General features: G+C 51.1%; 2 protein-coding genes across 41 annotated transcripts in view; one reads left to right on the forward strand and one right to left on the reverse strand.

Annotated features, from left to right (window-relative positions):
• Positions 1–12,150, forward strand: part of LOC138917407 (odorant-binding protein 2b-like) — a 64,767-nt gene extending 52,617 nt beyond the window's left edge. Inside the window, exons 2-6 of the mRNA XM_070233653.1 lie at positions 9,699–9,769; positions 10,329–10,439; positions 11,111–11,212; positions 11,526–11,552; positions 11,963–12,150. Of these exons, the coding sequence (XP_070089754.1) occupies positions 9,699–9,769; positions 10,329–10,439; positions 11,111–11,212; positions 11,526–11,551 (310 nt within the window). The 3' untranslated portion in view covers position 11,552; positions 11,963–12,150. The remainder of the gene's footprint in view (positions 1–9,698; positions 9,770–10,328; positions 10,440–11,110; positions 11,213–11,525; positions 11,553–11,962) is intronic.
• LOC138917406 (olfactory receptor 2AE1-like) overlaps positions 1–13,287 on the reverse strand; it is a 407,962-nt gene that overhangs the window by 37,109 nt on the left and 357,566 nt on the right. The window lies entirely within an intron of this gene.

Here is a 13,287-nt window from a genome sequence, read left to right on the forward strand (position 1 = left end):
ACTCCAGCTCAGCGGTGCTGGCGTCCCTGGCCCACAGAGATGGCGAGATCGTCAGTATTTGTAGTTGAGAGGTGCAGGGTTGGGAGCAATGGAGTCCAGGAGGAGCAGATCCCTCGCGCTGCCTCCCAGGCCCTGGGTCTGGCCTGCCCTCCTCCCTCCGCTCTCCTCCAGGCTCTCTGCAGCCACACTGCCAGCCTTTCCAACCTCCTCTGGCAAACTCACTTAGGCCTGCATGTCTCTGCACCAGCAGTGCCCTCTCCCTGGCACACTGCTCCCGGCATGTGCAGGGCTGGCTCCTCCTGTCACTCTGCTCACAGCCAATGTCACCCCGGGGAGGCCTTTCATACTCTCCTACCCTGTGAGACCCCCAGCCCTCCCTGCAGGACACTCTTTCTTGTCGTTCCAGTTCATGCTCTTCTCTTTCACATGTCTCGGATGTGGTGCTTTTGCCCGTCTCCCTCCAGACTGAGCTCCTGGGGCTCAGGGACCACTAGGCACTTTTTAGCACCACCCCAGGGCCGACCAGGGCTCCTGGCCCAGGGTGAGGGCTTGGCACACAGCTGCTCAATGAGTAAACAGGGGGATCTTCGGTTTCTCCTTCCTGCTTTTGACCTGCTGCAATGGTGGAGACGAACGCTAGTAATAGGAGGTGCAAGCGGGTTCTGAGGCGGGGGGATGGGCAGCGTGACTTCCACATGACTCCTCCTTTGTTCAGTTGCTCCAGCACAGCTCAGTGGGCCCCCCTGACACTGGAGGTTCCCCCCAGTGGCCAGTACTGGACAGAAGCCACGGCAGGGACAGCACAAAACCACACATTCACCTCTACTGGGGCTTCTCAAGACGGTGGCTCTGTAGGTTCTCGGTGGGACCTACGACACCAAGGACAGTATGAGGGGCTTTGGAAGCTTCCTTCCCCCCGCCCATGTATTCATTCATCGGCGTCATCTTCACTCACGAGGCATCCTTGCCTCAGCTAGGACAATGACTCACCTCGACTTCCAAAAGAGCACCCCAACAAAAACCATCTTTCCTTCTACTTTGGCCTTGCTGCACGGTGCTCTGGCATGTCCTTCTCTAGCCCAATCCTCATCCACCAAAGCCCCTGAACCTCTCCCTAATCCACAGGCCTGCAAGGTCTGGGAAGCATTATCCCAGGGTCTTGGAGCGTAGTGGGTCATTGATGGAGAGCCAAAGCCTACAGACACTTTGCAGTCATGTGGATCACTGACTTCAAGCATCCTAATTTATACAGGAGACACTGTGGCCTCTCTCCTCTAGCCCTTGTCTACACTCAGGTGTGTGGGGTCCTGGAAGTTCCAGATGCCCACAGAGGTTGGTAACTTTCCATTTGAAGATCCTTCACTTAATCCCACTGGGATAGCGACTTTTACCATGAAGGTAACACATATACAGGCTCTGGGGACTAGGATGTGGACATCTTTGGTGACAGCCATTACCAAGCCTACTCCATGGGAAAATTGATCATCACCAGGGTTGCAGTCAAGGAGCAGGGTAACCCTAGGGAGAGATGTGTCCTCAATAGACACTGCCAGGGGAGTGACAGAGACAGAAGTGCAGGGAGTGCCGTGGGGTAGCATCTTCCATAGTGTGGCCTGGGGAGGTTTCTCTGAGGAGTTGATTTAAATATGTTTTATTTATATATTAATTTCCATACCAAAAAATTCACCATTTTAAAGTGTATAATTCACTCTGAATAGAGAACACAATGTTGAATGAGAAGAACAAAGTTGGAAACTACTTGACTTCAAGACTTACTAGAAAGCTACAGTAATCAAAACAGTGTGATATTGGTGAAAGAAACGACAAATCAATCAATAGAACAGAATAGAGAGTCTAGAAATAAACCCACAGGAATATAGTCAACTGAGAATTGACAAAGCAGCAAAGGCAATACACTGGAGCCAAGATCAGATCTTCAATCAATGCTGCTGGAACAATGGACATCCACCTGCAAAAATATGAATCTGGACACAGATCTTACACCCTTCACAAAAATTAACTCAATATAGATCATGCATCTAAATGTAAAATGGAAAACTCCAAAACTCTTAGAAGATAACATAGGAGAAAACCAAGATAACCTTGGGCATGTTGATGATTTTTTAGACACAACTCAAGGCACAATCCATGAGAAATGGATAAATTGGACTTCATTAAAAGTAAAAAGTTTCTGCTCTGTGAAAGATGATAACAAGGGATTGAGAAGATAAGTAACAGACTACGGTAAAATATTTGCAAAAACACATCTCATAAAGGACTGATATAGGAAATGCATAGAGAACACTTAAAACTGAATAATAAGGAAACAAACAACCTCATTAATCAATGAGTGAAAGATCTGAACAAATGCCTAAGTGGTTGCTGAAGATTGATGAGGGCAGGAAGAGGGGTGAATCTGCAGAGCACAGAGGATTTTTAAGGCATTGAAAATACTCTGTATGATAGCCTAAAGATGGATACATCTTATTCTCTTGTCCAGAGTTATAGAATGAACAAGGCCAAGAGTGAACGTTAAGGTAAACTATGGACTTGGGGTGAGTATGATGTGCTAATGTAGGCTTATCAATCATAACACATTTACCACTCTTGTGGGACATGTTGAAAATGGGGGAAGCCATGCATGTGTGGAGGCAGGGGGCACATGAATAATTTCTGTGCTTTCCCCTCAATTTTGCTGTGAACTTAAGACTGCTCTAAAAAATAATCTTAAGTTTTAAAAAGCGTATAATTCAGTGGTTTTTAATATATTCACAAGGTTGTGCAATCATCGATGCTAATTCCAGAATATGTTCATTACCATAAAAAGGTTCCTCATACCCATTAGCAGTCATACTCCATACTTCCTTCCCCCCAGCCACTGGCATTCATTAATCTACTTTCTGTCCTTCTGGATTTGCCTATTCTGGACATTTCCTATAAATGCAATCACACAACAGGTGGTATTTGGGGTCTGGCTTCTTTCATTTTGCATAATGTTTTCAAGGTTCATCCATGTTGTACCAGGTATCAATACCTCATTCCTTTTTACAGCTGAATAATATTCCATTGTATTCATATATCACTTTTGTTGAGCTATTCATCAGTGTAAACTGCCAAACTATTTTCCTGAGCAACTCTACCTTTTCACATTCCCACTGGCAAGCAGCGAATGAGTGAGGGTTCCAAATTCTCCATATCCTCACCAACACTTGGTATTATTTGACTTTTTTATTATAGTCATCCTGGTGTGTGTAACGTGATATCTCATTCTGGTACTGATTTGCATTTCCCTAACAACTGATAATGGGGAGCATCTTTACCTGTACTTATTGGCCATTTGCATATTAATCTGGAGCAATGCTTATCCAAATGCATTGCCCATTTACAATTGAGCTATTTGTATTTTTATCATTGAGTTGCAAGAGTATATTATATGTACTCAACGGTAGACCCTTATCAGATATGTAAAGATGTGCAAATATGTTCTCCCCTTCTGTGGGTTGTCTTTCCACTTCCTTGACCATGTCCTTTGATGCACAAAAGTTTTACTTTTGATGAAGTTCAATTGACCTATTTTCCCTTTAGTCGCTTGTACTTTGGGCGTCATATGTAAGAAACCATTGCCTAATCCAAGGCCATGAAGTTCAGTTGTACATTTTCTTCTAGGGGTTTTGTAGTTTTAGATCCTACATTTACATTCCTGATCCATTTTGACTTAAGTATTGCATACGGTGTGAGGTAGGGGGTCAACTTAATTCTTTCACATGTGGATATGCAGTTATCCCAACACTGCTTGTTGAAAGACTATTCCTTTGCGATTTTCTTGGCATGTCAACTAATTCTAGAATCTGTGTGTGTTGGGTGTGGTGTGACTTACAGTTCCTTGGAATCATTCTTTATACAAAGGATTTTTTTTTTCTGGCCTTGTGGACTTTCCAACAATACATATGTAGACCAGCCATTAGTGAAGAAATCATTTCATTTATTCTGACCAGTTTTCTCTTTGTTTGCTGTGGGTATGTAATTCCACACCCTGTTACTCCCTGATGGCTGGTAGGCCTCATTGCACCATCGTTCTGGACTGGATTATTGCAGCACCTTTCAAAGTAGTTTCTCTGCCTCTATTTTTGCCCCACAAATTTATCCTCAATGCAGCAACTGGAGTGATGTTTTAAAACCAGAAGTCAAATTCGTTGTAAAATCTCACCAGAGGCTTTCTATTACTCTCAGAGTAAAAGTTAAGGTCCTTATCATGGCCTACAAGCCCAACTGAATCGGTCCCACCCTCTCTCTGACCTCATCTCTGGCCACTCTTTCCCTGTATTAATCTCTCCAGTCCCTCTGCCCTCCATTATGTCCCTGGTGCATGCCAGGCACTCTTCTACCCAAAGACTTGAACTCTATGTTCCTTCCACCTGGAATTCTCTTCCACCTGTTGATTTCATGGTTCATTTCCTTCATTATCTTTAATTCTGTGTTCAAATGTCACCTTGGTGAGGCTTGTCACAACCATGCCATTTAAAATAAAACTATCCCCTTGTCCTGACACTCCTTAAACAACTTGTTCCACTTAGATTTCTCCCCATAGCACTTATCATCTTTTAAAATAATATGTAATTATGTGAATCAATGTTCAATCAGGACACAGAAACTATACAAAAGATTGAGCAGGAATAGTTTCTATAAGGAAAAATTAAGTATAAAAGTGTAAAGAGAACTATAGAGAATAGCCCAGAATTACAGTAGAGTAGCTAAGAAAGAAACAATTGTGGGAGGGGTCCACTTCTGCAAGGCCGGGTTCAGACTTTGTCGGAGAAGGTGTGGCTGCAGTTCAGGGATGGTGGAGGAGTTTGCCGGTTGCCAAGGGCCAGAGCTGGTCCATGGTCAGAGCAGCGTTCAGCGGGTAGGGAAATGTAGGCGGACAGTGGCAAGTGCCAAAGTTCTGTCCCCTACCAGGGGCAGGTGGGCTGAGGTTATGACACCTACAGGACTCACCGGGATTCCACTTGTGGGGGTGCCACTCAATCCCCCTAGGAAGCTATCCAAGGGGATCCACTGATTCCACTGTCGATCACCCACTGTGGGTGAGTGCCTGTGGACATCCCCAGATTGTGCCACTGCTGGTTGTACACCAGGAGAAAGAAAATGAAAAAACCTGGAAGCACCCTGGAACCAGGAAGGAAGCCCCTTTGCCCTAAGCCTTCTGCTAGCAAAGCTTAACCCCTGCCAGGTGCAAAAGAGAAATGCCTACTGGGTCCAGCTCCATTATTGCAGAGCAAACAATGGAGGGCAACACATTGATGTTGTATTACAGAGGCAATCCCTTGATAACTGGTAACATAATTCACTGATTTATTTTGTTTATGTTTTCCATGCTTTTACTTCCAACTTACCCCTATTGTTATATTTCTAGTAAGTTTTTTGAAGACAGCATATGGTTGTATCATGGTTTTTAATCTACTCTGCCAATCCCTGTCGTTTAGTTTGCATGGTTAGTCTATGTACATTTGCTATAATCATTAATATGTAAAGGCTTGTATTCGTTTCCTAAGGCTGCTGTAAACAGTGCTATAAGCCAGGTGGCTAAAACATAAACATTCATTCTCTCACAGTTCCAGGAAGAGAAGTCTGAGATCAAGTGAGATGGGGAAGGTAGAAAATCCAATAAAGGGTATGCCAATGAGATGGTCACTATTGTGGGCAACTGGGACTCACTCTTCCTGAAGATTCTCTGAGACATAGGGTGGAACCATCTCAAGACTGTCCCAGGGGAACAAAGAGCTGAGGACTATTAGCCCATCAGTTACCATCTCTACTGACTTGGTAGGTGAATTCACCTGCACTTCTAGTGTCACCATGTGTGCATAGGAAGCATAGGGGAACAGAGGATGCAGGCATTGGGTTGGGAAGCTGTGACCCTCTCAGTGTGCAGGAACTACAGGTGCAGTGGGCTGAGGGGGTGGGCCATCAGCACTGTCAACCATAGTCCACCCCTTGCACTGCACTGATGCACTCATGCTCCAAACCAAATCTGTTCTGGTGAATTATGGAACTGAGGCTTCAGGGTAGTAACCAGCCACAATCTCTAAAATAATGACAGGAGATGGTTAGTAGAAACAAGCTGCAGTCCCAGCTTTCCGGGTGGTCTGGGGGCTTTAATTTGCAGCCATCCTGCCTCCTCTCCTACCCCTTCTACATGCCCACCTATCCCAGCCAGCAAGCCCTCTGGTCTTGGTGATTGTTTGGTAGCGCCATGAAAACCTTCTTGTTCCCGTATGCCAAGGAAGGCCCAGACATTGTCCCCCTTAGTGAGACATCTGGGAAGTAGCAGCTGTGAGGAGCTGTGACCACTCTGAGATTCAAAGGAGAGGTTGTGAGAGGTGTCACCAGAAGTGATAAGAGCTACAGCTGTGGAGTAGACGCAGTCATCATGGTGTGGGTGGTATAATGGTCTCCCATCATAACGGGATGCAGCCATCCAAAGAAACGCCTCAGGCCATTGTGTACTGGGGGGCGGAGATAGGTCTCCCCTCCTGCCACTGTTCTCCCAGTGGTGTCTACCACCAGTTGAACACATCCAGTATCCAAAAAAACACCACACAATTGGAAAGCTCTGTAGAGTTCACCTGAGGTGGCACAGCACAAGATGGTGGACGACGGGCAGCCCCTGGAAATCTCCAATTGCACTAAGCATAGGGTTCATGGGGGCAGCCCTGTCCTCCCAACGACCCCTACGTGGTGTTCCATCATCTTTTTCAAGGATGGAATTAAATTTGTCAATGTCATAAGATGCTTAGATCAGTGACTCCATATAATGAGGGAAATCAAGGTCTCTGGGGTACAGTCAACAAGAACAGGACAGAGGAAAAGCTCTCCCATTGACACAGAGACTCCAGCATGTTTACTAATCTCTGGTCCTAAAGTGCACTGGCCTCGCCCTTTCCTACTCCCAGGACGGAAGGTTTTCTGCTCAGCAGCACCTTCCAAGTTGGCAGTTGATTACTGGATCGTGCCAGCACCCTCAGTACAATCCCCCAGGGGTTATTAGAGAGGGCTAATTATTGTTATTTAGTGAGTACTTGGGGGTGTGCAATCGGCAGTGGTGTCCAATCTTCTGCCAGAGAGTCACAAAGCTGCCCTTGTGTGGCCGTAGCACCTGTGTACAGGGTCTACGTCAGCTGTGGGTCTCAGCGGAGATGATTCAAGCCCAGGAAGTACAGGGTCAGGGAGGGAGAAGGCCAAATTCTTGCTCAGAAGGCAGCCAGGACTGAGACCAGCAGAGCCAGGTGCCCAAGTGTGCTCAACCATGAACTCAGAGCACAGGCCCCTCGTGGCCTGTTTGTGCCTCACTCGGCCCATTTATCCAAAGGGAAGGAGATGTGAGGCCTGTCTTATGGTACATGAGGCAGTCAAAGCTGAGGAGGGAGGTGAAAGCATTTTGGAGAGTCGGGGTTTTAGAAGAATGAATGTAAGCAACTTGCAGTATTAGGGGTTTGGACAGGCTCTGATGGATCCTGGTCCCTGGCCCCACTCCAGGCAGAAGGAGGGAGGAGCCCTCATTCATTGAGCCTTGTACATGTCAGGGGAGCTGGGTCTTCGCAGGCCCACTCAGCAGAGCCTTACAAAGATCCAAAGTGATCGAAGTTGTGGGTGCCCCTGTGGGGGCGGAATCCTCTGAGGCTCAGAGAGATTCAGTAACTGGTTTATTCTTGAATGAACGAACGACCAAGAGCACCTAGCACGTGGATGGAGCTCCTCCCTACAGGCCACCGAACTCATGAGACCCGGGAATCAAGCCTTTCCCTTTGGGGAACTTAATTCTAACAGAGAAGATGGGCACTGAACACTCATGGGGAGAAATGAGCAGACAATCCAGAGAGTAATGAGTGCTCTCCGGGAAACACAGCCTGGCCTGGGGGTCCCAAATGAAGGGGGTGGCACAGCCAGATCGCTCCCTCCTGTGGCCTGGGGAGGCCCCTCTGAGGAGGTGATATTTAAACTGATCCTGAGACATAAAATAGTGCCCCAAATGCCAGGAAGAGGTGGCCTGAGGGGCCCAGGCCCAGGACGAGCAAACGCAGGGGCCCCAGGGCAGGAGAGAGCTCGGACTCTGGGGACCCTGTGGGAATCAGCTGATTGCACACCCTGTCTCTGTAGTTGTAAAGCTCAGTCCCTCTCCCCTCAGCAGTGAGAGGCCAGTTACCAGAGAACTGGCGGAAGATCCAGCCCTGGGATCCTGGGGGAGGGGGATGGGCGGGGGTGTAAGGAAGCCCTTGGCCTTCCCTCCATGACTGGGAGTGCAGACACGCACCCCTGCCCCTTCTGATAATGTCCTCATCCAGATGGCTCACTTGGAGTAAGCACCCTGGAAGGCAGGAAAAAGGGATGGTATTATGTGTCTTTTATTCTGTGGGTGGCACTTAATTGTCACTCATCAGATTCCAACAATAATGACAGTCCACCTCCCCTGATGCAGAATTGCCAGGATGCTAGGTGGGAAGGGTGTGGCCAGTGCCAAGTGTTCATGGGCAGGAGCCGAGCTGGGTATAAAGGGCAGCGCTGTGAGGACTCGCACAGCCTCCTCCAGACCCCAGTGACCTGCCGGCGGCTGTGAGCACAGACCCCTGGAGATGAAGGTTCTGTTCCTGACCATCACGCTTGGCCTGATCACAGCCCTGCAGGCCCAGGACCCTCTGTTCTTCCCCTCAGAGAACGAGAATGTGAGCCCAGGGAAGGGCGGGAAGAGAGGTATGGGGGAAAGGCGGTGACTACCTGTTGGCCAGCAGTGACCAGGGGCCTTGTGTTAGGAGGTGTCATTCAAGGTCGAAGTTCTGACCCTGTGCTCCCTGCAGAGTCTGGTCAGAGGAGCAGGAGGCTCTGTTCTTGTGTCTGCAGACAGCGCTCCTCCTTGGGCCCAGAGGCTGAAGCAGGGGAGTGGGTTCAGCATAGGGACTGTTGGTCTGACACTTTGGGAACCCAGAGGCACTGAGGACCCTGTGGAGTATAGACTCATCCAGGGCCAGGGCCCGGTCTCAGCAGAGAAGAGACTCATGGGGTGAGAGACCCCCTGCCTCTGTTTAGGGTCGGGAGCCCTGAGTGCTGGGCTGGTTCTAACAGAGCACAGGGTGTGGATGTACGGGACCCAGCCAGCCTTTGGAGGACAGCACCTGGGGTGCTGGGGATGTCTGGTGATGGCTGCAGCCCATGCACAGAGGATGGGGGTAGTGGGGTGAGGAGGAGATTCTGGGCTATGTCCGTGCTGGACTCATGGCCCCCACCCTGCTCAGATCATAGGGACATGGTATGTGAAGGCCGTGGTGGCTGACAAGGACCTGCCTAAGGAGAAAAGGCCCAAGAAGGTGTCCCCCTTGACAGTCACTGCCCTGGATGATGGAAACTTGGAGGCCATGGGCACCTTCATGTGAGTGTTGCCTCCCAAGGGTGCTGCTCTCCCCTCCTCCTCCCTCTCCCCAGGCTGCGAGGTGGCCCAGAGCAGCCCCTCTTTGTGCCTCTTCCCATCCCACTTTGGGATGTGGGTAAAATGAATGTCCCCCTGACATAGAAAGGAGAGAGTCCAGACTGTGGGGATGACAATGGAACTCGTGGGGACACCAGGGCAGAGGCCCATGTGCCAGGTGAGCTCAGGTTGGCTCGAGTGTGTTTCCTGACAGCCTTCCCCTCTGCCTCCCGTTTTCCAGGAAGGGGGGCCAGTGCCACGAGAAGCGAGTTGTGATGCACCAAACCGAGGAGCCTGGCAGATATAGCGCCCGTGAGTCCAGACCAGGCTGTGCCACATTCCCTGCCAGAGCCCAGGCCTCCCCTTCCCCTGAGGCTGCCTGCTGCCGGGCAGTCCCTGCCCTGTCCCCTCCCAGGAGCAGCTAGCCACTCCCTTCCCAGGAGTCTCCTTGTCCTGACATTGGAAAGGTTTCTCCACAGCAAGGATGACAGTACCAAACCCTCCCTCTGGATGGTCCTAGCAATTCAGCTTGCAGAGAACCAAGGGTTGAGGATGAGGATGCAGGGCGGGGCAGGTGCTGGGTGAACAAAGGAAAGAGCCCCAGCCTCTGATGTCTTCTGGCCTCTGGTGACTCCACTGCTTGGGTTGGAACCTTCCTCATGAAGAGTCTCCCTCTCCAGAGTGTGGTCCATGGTTCTGAGCAGCAGTGTGTCCTGGGCACTGGACCAGCTTGGGCACCTGGATTACGGGGCAGTCAGTAGAGCTAAGGTGGCCGAGAAACTGAAACGTTCCAAAATGTTCCCTAATGTCTCAAATATTTTCTGCAGGAATGAAGACACTAAAGACCAATTTTCTCTATGTCTGTCTGCAGTTGGGGGAAAGAGGCACATGTACATCCTGGACTTGCCAGTAAAGGACCACCGCATCTTCTACTGCGAGGGCCAGCTCGGAGGGAAAGCAATCCGCATGGCAAAACTCGTGGGTAAGAGGCTGCTGCCCCAGGTCCTCAGAGATCCACCTCTCCTGACCCACCCCCACAGGCTCTGCTTCTAGAAGTCAGTGGAACTGGCTTCAGTCCTGATTCTGGGGAATACGAACACCCTGCTTCTGTCTTTGGGGGCCTGGCACAATTTGCTGCCCTGGGGTGTCCAGTCCAAACTCCCTCAGTGACCTGACTTCTCACCAAGGGGATATGGACGCAGCTGCTAAGTCCCATCTCTTGGGGTCCGGGGCGTGAGGCCAGGTCAGCATTGGGGAGTGCACTGTTGCTGACAGAGGTCTTCTTGGAGCAATGACCCTCCAGAGTGGGGTGAAGTCCAAGAATTTTCTGGCCAGAGAGCATCATAATTCCTCCAGGCCATCAGCTTCTTCCAGGTCAGGGGTGTGACCCTGCAGATCGGTTTTGAGAGTGGGCCTGGGACCCCAGGGGCCCTCAGTGTCTCGGAGTGTCTCCCTGGCTATCCTCCTTCACAGGAACCTCTCACCTGGGTGGTGGCCTGTCTCCTCTGGGCCTACTCTGTATCCACTTTCGGGGGAACCCTCCATCTCAGCCTCAGCCATTACAGGACAAAGCCCCCCAAGTGCTAGGAGGCACTGTCTCCTCTTGGGGTCTGCTTCCTGAACCTGAGGCTCACCTGGTCACCTCTCCTACAGGTAGAAATCCCGACATGAGCCTGGAAGCCCTGGAAGAATTTAAGAAATTCACAGAGCGCAAGGGATTGCCACAGGACATCATCATCATGCCTGTCCAGACGGGTAAGAGGACAACTCTGCCCAGGTTCCCTGTGTCCACTCTGCATGTCCCTTTGTCCCCTATGTCCCTCCCTGTGTCCCCAACAGATTCCTCGTGTCCCACTGTGCCCTTCAAGTCCCTCTGTGTCCCCCATGACCTTCCTCGCCCCTTCCCCTGCCCCTCGCCATGGGGGAGACATCAGCGCTGTGTTGTGTCACAGGGGCACAAGGGCCCCACTCCGGGTCTCTGCTATTGGTGTCAGAGCTGCAGCTTGATGGGGTCTGGGCCCTTGGCTAGGGTCTCTTCTCATTGCTGAATTTTCCTTGGTTTCTACAGAAAGCTGCATTCCTGAAAGTGACTAGGGTAAGTGACCCTTGAAGCAAACAAGAGTCCTGGGTTCAAAGGAACGTCAGGAGTCACCAAGGCACCCCCAAGGTGGAGACAAGAGGGACTCCATGTGAGCCAGGCAGAGCCTTGTCTGCTCTGAGATCCTTTCTGGGATTTGATCCTTACTTGGGATGTCTGTCCCCGAACATCATTCCTGGGACATTTAGGGACTCCTTTTTTTCCTCTGTCTCTGTAACTTGGGACCAATGGGCCAGGGTCTGTCCTCCACCACACCCATGCACCTGGTGGAAGTGGGAGCCTGCCCTCCATGCAGCAGCCCTGAGAGCATTACATATGCCCCCAACACTGCCACCCCTGAGAACCCCACACCTGCCCCCCCTCCCCTCCCCTGTCCTGGACTCACTGACCCTCTCCCTTCTTTCTAGGGCAGGGGACATCAGCACCCCACAGCAGCCCCAGGGCAGCACCATCAAGACCCTCTGTCCTGCAGGCCATGGAAGGAGCCCCTGCCTCTAGAGCCTGACCTGCTCTGCCCCTCCAGTTACCTTGACTCCCCTTCCTCCCCCAGCCATGCATCCCCTCTCCTAGTTCCACATAAAGAGCTTCAGCAGTTCCTGGTGACTCTGCCTGTCTGTGGGGGTCCCTCGCGTGGGCTGGGAACTGGGAGGAAGTGGGCAAGCCAGAGAAGGCAGGACAGGAGGACCCATCTATGTCTGCATTCTCCTTGAAAGTTGGACCAATCCAATGGGCATTAGGGTCCAGGCCGAGGGATGGGTGCTACAGCTCTGACCAAGGGTCTAATGGGGGACAGGTCTGACACCCAAGAAGCTCAGGTTCTGGGTGGTCACGTGGTGGGGGAGAAGGGATGTGAGGATAACAGGGTCGGATACAGCCCAGAGGTGATGACATGTGTGCAGGTGGGGATCACCTGGCCCCCTGATTCCCAACTGCCTAGATGTGGTGACAGGAGTGCTGGGAGGCTGCCTTTGAGGGTGCAGGCAGGAGACCAGGCTTCCAAAGGCCATCAGGATGGGGACAGCAGGACCCTGGAATCCCAGCCTGGGTGGGACTCTGCTCCTGCCCCTTCCCCCTAGGCCTGGCTGGACACATGCACTGCCCCTGGGGAGGGAGCCACTTCAAGAGGGACCTTGTTCACAATTGTAATGTCATCACTATGGTTTCCCAAATCACCCTGGGGCTTTGCAGTGACAGCCAGCCAACTGAGGTCAGGGTCTCCTTGCTTGTGGTAGGAGAGGTGAATGCAGCCCAGCTTCCCTAGAGACAGGGGGGTGCCTGGAGCTCCCTTCATGCAGGGTCAGTGCACCTTCCCAAGTCACAGGCCCAAGGTCCCCGGTGGGATGGCGAGCATCCCTGGGCCTCTCCTGAACACAGCAGGCCCCAGATGCAGACTTCTGGCACCCTGGTACTTGTAGGTTCCTTCCTTGACAACGAAATACTAGGTAGGGAGTCCCTGCATGGTGCAAACCCCCCACAGGTTGAGGCGGTGCCCAGGGGGCCAGGCAATCACAGGTTACAACTGCCTTGGCTTTGTTTTTTCAGCTTCCATAAGGATGACAGTTCTTATACCACTGTCCCTGCAATGGCACGAGGCCATCAAGGCAGGAGCCTGGGAGGAGGGAGTCGGTGGAAGACTCTGTGCACGCAGGCCCGTGTCCTGGGATTCCAGGACCCTGTGCCATTTGTCCACCTGGTGCTGACCTGCCCCTAAGCAGCGGTGTCCCTCTGATGT

This window comes from Equus caballus, chromosome 14 (assembly GCF_041296265.1).
Source record: "Equus caballus isolate H_3958 breed thoroughbred chromosome 14, TB-T2T, whole genome shotgun sequence".
Taxonomy (NCBI): domain Eukaryota; kingdom Metazoa; phylum Chordata; class Mammalia; order Perissodactyla; family Equidae; genus Equus; species Equus caballus.